The 9,689-nt window shown below is 34.9% G+C and overlaps 1 protein-coding gene across 1 annotated transcript; it reads left to right on the forward strand.

The window, feature by feature from the left end:
* Window positions 1-1,043: 1,043 nt before the first annotated feature.
* Window positions 1,044-9,279, forward strand: LOC145789120 (putative disease resistance protein At4g27220). The gene is made up of 2 exons (XM_082889828.1): window positions 1,044-4,942; window positions 9,106-9,279. The coding sequence occupies exons 1-2, from the start codon at window positions 1,358-1,360 to the stop codon at window positions 9,277-9,279; spliced, it is 3,759 nt and encodes a 1,252-aa protein (XP_082745954.1). The 5' UTR covers window positions 1,044-1,357.
* The last annotated feature ends 410 nt before the right edge of the window (window positions 9,280-9,689 follow it).

Consider the following 9,689-nt stretch of genomic DNA (forward strand, 5'->3'; position numbering starts at 1 on the left):
TAAATTCTTAAATTTATTACTTTAATTATATAATGTCAATATTTTCTTTTAAAATGACATATATTTTGTACTAATAATTTAAAAATATGTTTAACATAATCATAAATAATTTTATATGCCTGTTTTATCATAAAAAAATCGATTAAAATTATGTGTGAGAGAGATTTGTGATACTAAAGCCTCCTGTGTTTAATCGATTTTTAATGATAAAATTTGTAATCTTTGGTGGTGTTTGTTGTGAGGAATTGAGAGGTGGGATTGGATTATTAGTTCATTTGGACTAATATTAATAATTCATTGTTTGGTTCAAAATTTTTGCACTAGACTATTAATTCCTCCAGACTATTGTCTCAAATTGATTGGACTATTGTGCCCCATGGAGGGGGGTGGGATACAAATGGAAAGATAAGGGGATATGGGATTAGGTGGTGAAATAACCATTCTGACTCTCTACTATTTAATTAGGTATTATATTTAGTAAAATTTAATAAAATTTAAATGTCTCAATTTAAAAATAAAATAATTTTCTTTAATTTTTATTTGATGTTTTATTTATTTAATTTTTTAAAATAATTTTTTATAGATATTTTATTTCAAAATTTTGTTTATATTTTATTTAAATTTTAATAGATGTTTTATTTAATTTTATTATTTAATTATTATTATTTTTTAAAATAAATTTAATTAAAATATTAATTAAAAAAATAACATATATTTTTATTAATATTTTATTTATTTAATTGTGTAAAAAATAAAATAAATTTGTATTTAATCTACTTAAAAATAATTAAAATATTAAAGATATGTTTAATATTGTTATTATTTAGTAAATAATTGAAAAGGATAAAATAGTTTCTTCATAATATTTCAAACAAACATAAGATTCATATTCTATCCAACTAATTATTTCCTAATATCTAATTTTATGATTAAATAAACATGAGATATAAATCAAATCCAACCAAATAATTCGGAACAATATATCCCAGAATCAGCCCAAACAAACACACCCTTTTAGTGGCCTTTTGACATTGGCAGTCTATATGCCGCCTCTGTTTTTTGATCGGCCATATGCTTCCTCTGTCACTCGCTCCTTTTGGTATTCCTATCGCAGACAGATGCCGTGAAAAGAAGGCTTTTAAGTTGCTGCTACCATTCTATTTGATGTCCGCTACAATTATCTGCTCTGTTTGTTGCTGTCTCGGTTTTTTGTTTTTTTTTTTTTTACATAAATATTATTTTCACCTCTGATTTGATATGCTTGCTCATCACATTTTTTTTTTTTTTTTTTTTTAATTTGTTAGTAAAATTGGTGTATACCACTTAAAAGGGCGTTGATCCATCGGCTCGAACCTTGATGGAACCGACTTTTTCTTCACTGCAGCGCCAATGGTTTAGCTACATGCCATCATCGTTAGCCGATCAATTTTTATTGGAAAAACACTTATTACTCCAAAAGGGTTATGTGTTTTTGCTTTATTTTTTTCTTTATGAACTAATCAGAAGTAAATGGGAATTGTTGGATTTATATTATTTTTGGATCGATACCCTTATTGTTGTTTGTTACTTCCGTGATCCGAAAAAGGAAAAGGAAAGGAAAGAAAAAGATTGGTGTCAAAAGTTAAATGAAAAGTTACATGAGATTTGGTTCAGAACTTCAGAAGGACTGGGTGGGGCGATTCATATGACAGTCGTGGAGAGGAACATTGAACGTCTGAAAGATAAAGTGGAGACGCTCGTAACTGTGAGAGATGATTTGCAACTACAAGTGGAAGAGGCCGAGAAAAATGGGGAAATTATTAACAGTGCTGTTGAGTCATGGATAAATCGCGTGACTGCGGTTACTGCAGAAACAGAGAGACTCATCCATGAGAAAGAGGAATTTAAAAAAGGTTTTTTGGGACGGTCATGGGATTGGAATGGAAAGTTGTTGCTGTGGAAGAAAGCAAATGGGATTGAAGACTTTGTGGATGAGCTTCTATGTCCAGCACCTTCTTACAAAAATTTGTGTAAAAGGGCTGAGTCCAGATTCTGTGGGGTATCTTTTCGTCATATGGCAGTCGTGGAGAGGGACATTGAACGTCTGAAAAATCAACTGGAGACGCTCGTAACTGTGAGAGATGATTTGCAACTACAAGTGGACGAGGCCGAGAAAAATGGGGAAATTATTAACAATGCTGTTAAGTCATGGATAAATCGTGTGACTGCGATTACTGCAAAAGATACGACAGAGAGAATCATGGATGAGAGTGAGGAAGTTGAAAATGATTATTGGGAGAATTGGAATAGAAAGTTGTTGCTGTGGAAGAAAGCACAAGGGATTCAAGTTATTGTGGATGTGCTTCTATCTACGAGAACTTTTCACAGAGTATCACACCCTGCACCTCTCGTGGGGATGGTGTCTATAGTACCCACGGGCAGTTTTGAGTTCAATTCGCGAACGTCCACTATGAAAGAGGTGATGGAGGCACTTAGAGATGATGAGATCAACATCATTGGAATATGTGGAATGGGAGGTATTGGCAAGACAACAATGGTGAAAGATGTCGCCATTAGAACAAAAAATGAAAATCTATTTGATGAGATTGTCATGGCAGTAGTCTCTCATAGTCCAGACTTGTGGAACATTCAAGGTCAAATAGCAGACAACTTGGGATTTAGGTTGGGGGAAGAAACTTTATTTGGAAGAGCAACTCGTCTGCGTCAGAGACTAGCAAATGGTAAGAGAATCCTTCTTGTCCTCGATGATGTTTGGGAATGGCTCGATCTTCAGGCCATTGGGATTCCTTTCTGGGGTGAGAATAGGGGTTGCAAAGTTGTGTTGACGTCACGAAGCCTGGATGTATGCATAGGAATGGGATCCCAAAAGAATATTGAAGTCAAAACCTTAGCAGGGGAAGAAGCATGGCATCTTTTTAAGGAGATGGTTGGTGATTCTGTTGTTGACACTCCTGATATGCAACCAATAGCTGAACAGGTGGTAAATGAATGTGGTGGTTTACCACTTGCACTCGTTACTATTGGAAGGGCACTAAAACATAAATCGAATTCTGTTTGGACTGATACACTTCGACAATTAAGAATGCCTGGTGGCAAAAGGACATTAGGAGTGAATGCAATGGTTTACCAGGCACTAGAGCTAAGTTACAATTATTTACAGCATGAGGAGGCCAAGTCTTTGTTCTTGCTATGTTGTTTATATCCAGAAGATTGTGATATTCAGATTGAAGATTTGGTTAGATTGGGAATGGGGCTAGAACTTTTTGAAGACATCAATGGATTGGGAGAAGCAAGAGATCGTGTACGTGCATTGATTGATCAGCTAAAAAGCTGTTATTTGTTATTGGATAGTGACAAGCATAAAGATGACTGTATCAAAATGCATGATGTAGTGCGTGATGTTGGCATATCTATTGCATCTGATTCCCGTGGGACGACTGTTTTTCTGATACGACATGGTGACAATTTGAGAGGATGGCCAAAGAAACATACGTACGAAAATTACACTTCCATTTCATTGATGTCAGGGAATATCATAGAGCTACCAGAAGGGTTAAGATGTCCACGACTTAGGATGCTATTGTTAGCATGCATGAATGATTCACTAAGAATACCAAACGGTTTTTTTGATGGAATGAGAGAATTGCAAGTTTTAAATTTGGAGCTTATTTCCATTCCATTGCTGCCATCATCACTGCCATTCATGCGTAACTTGCATACGATTTGTCTTCAAGGTTGCAAGTTAGATAACATAACTCTAATTGGCGAACTATTGAATCTGGAAATCCTTAGCTTTCGTGATTCCTCGGTCGAGGTTTTACCGGAAGAAATAGGAAAACTTGCTAAATTGAGGTTGTTAGATCTAACAGGATGTCATCGTCTTGAAAGAATAACACCGGGTGTCATATCAAGCCTAGTCCAATTAGAGGAACTGTACATGATAGGCAGCTTTAGCAATTGGGAAGCTGACAAAGGAGAAAGCAAAGAAGGAAGAAGAAATGCAAGCCTGAGAGAGCTACAGTCCTTGTCCGATTTGAAAATATTAGAGGTTTATATACCCAATGCAGCGTTATTGCCAAGAAACCCTCTCTTTGCAGATCTGACAAAATACAAGATACGGATAGGTGATAATGGCTGGTGGAGCGTGTTCCCATTCCAAAAGCATTTGTTATTGAAACTCGACAAGAGTATTGCTTTACATGATGGGGTTAGTAAGCTATTGAAGTGTACTGAACTTCTAAGTTTAAGAGGGAAGGGCTCAAGGAATGTGGTGCATGAGTTTGTTCAAGATGGTGTCCAGCACTTGAAGTATTTATCAATTGAGTCTTGTGATATGCTTTTTTGTCTTGTTAATACAACGGATTTATCACTTGATTCCAGTGCTGCTATTTTCCCTATCTTGGAGTCATTAAAGCTTGATGACTTGCGTAGGTTAAAAGAGATATGCTGCGGCCAACTTCCAGAAGGGTCCTTTGGGAAACTAAGAACATTGACATTACAACACTTACCTTCTTTGACGCATTTCTTGGTGGAGGATCCAGCTCAAACTACTGTCTCCCTCCATAATCTGAGATCTGTTGAGTTAGATCGCTGTAATGGCTTGCAAAATCTCTTTTCATTGTCAATGGCACGTGGGCTTGTGCAACTTCAAGAACTTCGCATATCGCATTGTGAAATGATGAAAGAAGTTATTTGGGAAGGAAGAGGAGAAGATGGGCATGCAACCAACAAGATTGAATTCCCCTGTTTAGAATACATGGCACTTATACAACTAGCAGGCCTCACTAGTTTCAGCAGACGAATTGACCAGATTGAGTTCCCTCAACTGAAGAAATTGCACATCAAATGTCTACCAAAGGTCAAGAGTTTCTTTCCCAATGAGAGTACACAACATTCAGATGAAAACTGCAATGCTACCTTGGAATCTATTTTCCCCAAAGAGGTGTGTTTATATGTTTTTCATATTATCTATATATTTTTCAAAAACACTAAAATAATCATAAAGTTCTTAGGGGAACAAATAGCTACATCTTTGATGCATCTATCGCGTGGTTACTTGTCCCAAGCTTTTGGTTGGTCTTATTTGACATCCCACAAGTACAAGACTATAGTTTTCATTTGTCAACATCAGCCTGGGAATAAATAGCAAGTGGAATGTGTTTCACATCGCCTGGAGTTGTCCCATCTGTGCTGGTTATAAGGCTCCAGTTTCCCTCTCCTTAATACCTGGGTTTTAAGAAGAAGTGTGGGCTGAGCTTTTCAATTGAAATTATGTATAACAAAACTGGCCTTATAGATGCTAACTTGCTATACTAAGGCCAAGTTTGGCATGATTGAAAAAAGACAAAAAGTCAAAAAGTCACTATCCTATTTAAGTCACATCATCTTATTTAAGTCACATCATTTCTCTAACACATCACTTCAAACCCAACCCAAACCCAACCCATATTTCATAAAAAGTCAAAAAGTACACTTATTTAGTCTTCCCAAACTAGGCCTTAATATCTGATTTATGCTGTTAGAATTTTGGAGACCCAAAACCAAGTGGCTATAGGCACGTTAGGCCCAGGGCAGCCAGTGCCCCCCTTTCAAATTTTTGAAAATCATTGTTTTACCAGTAGATTTAGTGTCTTTCAATTTACCCCTTCTAAAATCTTATATATGCCCCTTACTTTTTCTCTTTTAATCATCAAAAGCCTTTCAAGTTGACCTCCCTCAAATGTTTATTTGTTGTACAATCCCTATACACACACATATATATTTGCTCTCAACCTCTCATTTCTCTCTGGTCTTCCTCTTCTCTTATAGATGTATGTGTGTGTGTGTGTTGTGTGGATTAAGTCACCAATTGTCCCAAAAACTTAACCTCTTAGGAAATGGGCCCAACAATGTGTATCAAATTATCCAACAATTTGTTGTACAATACCCTTGTTTTTTACACACAGAACATTTTTGGCCTTATACTTTGTTCCTCCTGGATCGATCACTGGCTATGAGTGGAGAGACCTATAGACTAAGGTTCTGTTTTGTATTTAAGGATTTGAAATGTGTGGATTTGACATTAATCATTCAAAGAGAATGGCTCAAATTTATTGTTAAATCTCTGAATTCAAAATTGAATTAAATAGCTTATCATGATGGATTTGAAATAACTATATTACAGTAAATATTTGAAATCATGGTAAGATTCTCCTCCTAGTTACAAGGATCCTACTAATCAATTCCCTAGCTAGCTGTTTAATAATTTTACAAAATTTAGCATCAATTCCCTTGATTTGAAGTCCACATCCATCCCAATGGACAGTAAATGAACTAAGGTTAAATGGCTTAGAGAGGTGATGTGAGACAAGTTTTTGATAGTCCCTTGCACATGTGGCCCAGTCGCTACAGGCGAAGGTGATATGTAGATGAAAAAGACCTGTGGCCAATACTTGGCCCACAATACCACCCAAGACTCAACTCTGATACCATGTTAGAAACTTGCAGGCATCCAACCTAATTCAATTGGCATTAGATTGAGGGGTTTTAAATTATATAAACCCAGCTTGGGTGGCTTAGAGAAACAATATGGAACAAAAGTCTATGACACTCTCCTGCCCATGCGCCTTAGTCGCATTTAGAGATGTTAAAGAGATGAATGAGATGAAAGGAATAGACCCGGGGCATAGACTTAGCCTGATAGACCACCCAAGACCCAACTTTTATACTATGTTAGAGTTTTGGAGGCATTTAACCCAAAACCAATTGACATTAGGTAGATCCTTGGAAGAGTTTTATAAACAAAGCTTGGGCGGTTTAGAGAAATGATGTGGGATAACTCTGTAACGCAAGATAGTATCATAAAAAGGGCATTTTAAAGATGAAATGTTAAAAGCTATTTAGTAGAATCTCTTTAGAATTTAAAAAGTTTAAATCTTGTGAAAGAAAATCTTAATTATATGGGTAAATTACAGTCATCTCCCCTAAGGTTTTTGACAATTACACTGCTCTTCCCTACTTTTTCTTAAATTGCACTAACCTCCCCTGAGGTTTACTTTTGATTTACAAATTACCCTATTCCATTAACGGTTCTTTTTTCTTTTTTTGGGAAAAAGTCAGTGATTTGTTGTTAGATTAGCACATAGGAGGATTTCAATTTGGTTTGTATAATATTTGAAGTGATTATCTGTAAATTAATAAAAGAAATCAATTAATCATTTGGTAAACAAATTAGTATGAATTATTGAAGCCAAATGAGAAATATAAGAACTTGTATGTATGTAATGCAATAAATTATATATTAATACTACTCAAATAAATACATGTGGTGTCTCAGTTTGATTTTTATTAATTTAGATAGTGAGACTCATCAATTTTATCTTAGTTTTTTTAAGACAACTGAATTGTATGGTGTCAAGTATTGATTAAAAACTACCAAATAAATAACTTCTTTTATATTTAATTAATTTTTTAATTTGTTTAACCATTACTTTTGTGGTGATCAAACCCACAAATATCATAACTTGTATATGGTACACACCCTTGCGAGGGTGTGTACCATAGCATTACCCTAGATATATTTATAGTCAAATCATATGAGTGTTTAGAAATAAATTATTTAATACTACTCAAATAAATACATGTGGTAATTAAACCCATGTGGGTATTTATAAATAAATTATTTAATACTACTCAAATAAATATATGAGGGTGTGTACCATAGCATTATCCTATATATATTTATAGTCTAACCATGTGAGTATTTATAAATAAACTATTTAATACTACTCAAATAAATACATGCAATGTCCTGATTTGATTTTTACTAATTTAAATAGTGAGACTTGTCAATTTTAACTTATTTTTTTAAGACAACTAAACTGTATAACTTCTCTTAAATGTTCGTAATTAATTTTTTTAATTTGTTTCATTATCACTTTTGTCATAACAATATGTTATTCTAGAATACACACCATTTTGTGTGTATCATATACAAGTTATAACATTTGTGGTCTTAAGATTCCTAACAATTACACTTGTCTCCCCTCCTTCTGAAATTACACTAACCTCCCTTGTGGCTAACCGTCCCATTAACACCGTTGGTCACAGGGGATGTTAGTGTCATTTCAAAAAAAGTAGGGGTGACCATTGGTTAAATGGTAAAACTTTAGCCTAATAACCTTGAGGTTATGGGTTCAAGTCACAAGACAACCACTTTGTGCACTATGCTAAAAATTAGGTGTGTATTCAATCTTTCCTCTCCCAAACACACATTAATGTGTACTAATTGGGCCTTTTATTTTTAGGCACATGTAATCATCATAAACCTCTGGGGAGGTGACTGTATTTTACCCTAATTATATTTACAAAAATATGTTCATAGCATTACAATTTAGAACAGTGTGAAAATGTTTCAAAACTCCCAGTATATAGATGTACTTAATCATTTGAACACTTGGCATGAAAAAATGATTTTAAAGTAAATTATGGGATTTTCAGATAGAAGCTCAATGGTTATCATATTGTCACTGCCTTTTCTATTGTTGCCATCCTGCTGTCCAAAAAAGTATGCATAACAAAGCAACTTTCTAGTGCTAGTTCTCGTGTGATGACATCATAAGAAATAATAATGTGAAGTGGACGCAGCAGTAAATCATTGCCTAACCCAATATGTTAAATCTACAAAGAGGGGTGGAATTCATTGATGTTTGACAAATGGGGGCCGTGTTGAAATGTAATTTATGTTTGTGGAGACAACAATTAATTATTATCTCTGTGGAATATTCTGGTGTAAAAATATAGTTTTGGGCCTTCCTGGAGAACCTAGAAATCGTTGCAACTGATTGCTCAGGATCCACAAAATCCAAGCCGAGCAAATTGTATTAAAATGACAACCTTATAACCCTACGCAACTTGTCTTCAAGCTAAAGAACTTGAATGCTAATAAGACTAGGTTGTCCTTTTAACTATCTCTCACTTTTTTTTCCTCTTTTTTTTTTTTTTTTTTTTGGTTGGGGGGGGGGGGGGTATTGTGTGTGTTCAATTTTACCATTACATGATACTTTCAATAATCTTCTTGTTTAATACAATCTCTCTTTATCTTTTATCCTTTTTGTTTTTTTTCAGGTTGCATTTCCTAGCTTGGAGGAATTGGAAATTGGTGGATTGCTAAATGCAAGTGACTTATGGTGCAGTGAACTTTCGACCAGGTCATTATGTAAATTAAGATTCCTCATGGTGGAAGACTGTCACAGATTGGTAAAAAATGTTGTTCCAGCTCATTTATTAGTGAAAGATTAGTTTGAGAGAGTGAGAGAAGTTATAGAGCGAGAGAGAGACTCTGAAATGTTTTGTATATTTGTTAAATTACAAAGGGAACGAAGTCTCTCTTTATAGAGAGAAACATGGGCATTGGATGCCACACTCACCGAAAGCAAAAGCTATACAATTGATTGAGTACCACCGAAAGCAAAAGCTATACATTTGATAATATAAAGCAAAAGCTATGTAACACTATACAATTAATAATAATAAATTTAAAACTATTCTAACAGCCCCCCGCAAACTCAAGGAGGGAAAGCATCAACCAAGTTGAGTTTGGAAACAAGATCAGTGAAGCGGCCAGGAGGATGAGCCTTAGTGAAGATATCAGCGGGTTGATCGACGGAAGCAATAGGAAGAAGATGAACAGTTCCACAGGTGACATGCTG

This window comes from Camellia sinensis, chromosome 10 (genome assembly GCF_055761805.1).
Source record: "Camellia sinensis isolate YWXY chromosome 10, ASM5576180v1, whole genome shotgun sequence".
In the NCBI taxonomy this organism is placed as follows: Eukaryota; Viridiplantae; Streptophyta; class Magnoliopsida; order Ericales; family Theaceae; genus Camellia; species Camellia sinensis.

Excerpts from the sequence above, each read along its gene's own strand:
- LOC145789120 (XM_082889828.1), top strand. The coding sequence starts at position 1,358 with ATGGAACCGACTTTTTCTTCACTGCAGCGCCAATGGTTTAGCTACATG. Across the intron at positions 4,943-9,105 it reads AATCTATTTTCCCCAAAGAG|GTTGCATTTCCTAGCTTGGA; the intron begins GTGTGTTTATAT and ends GTTTTTTTTCAG.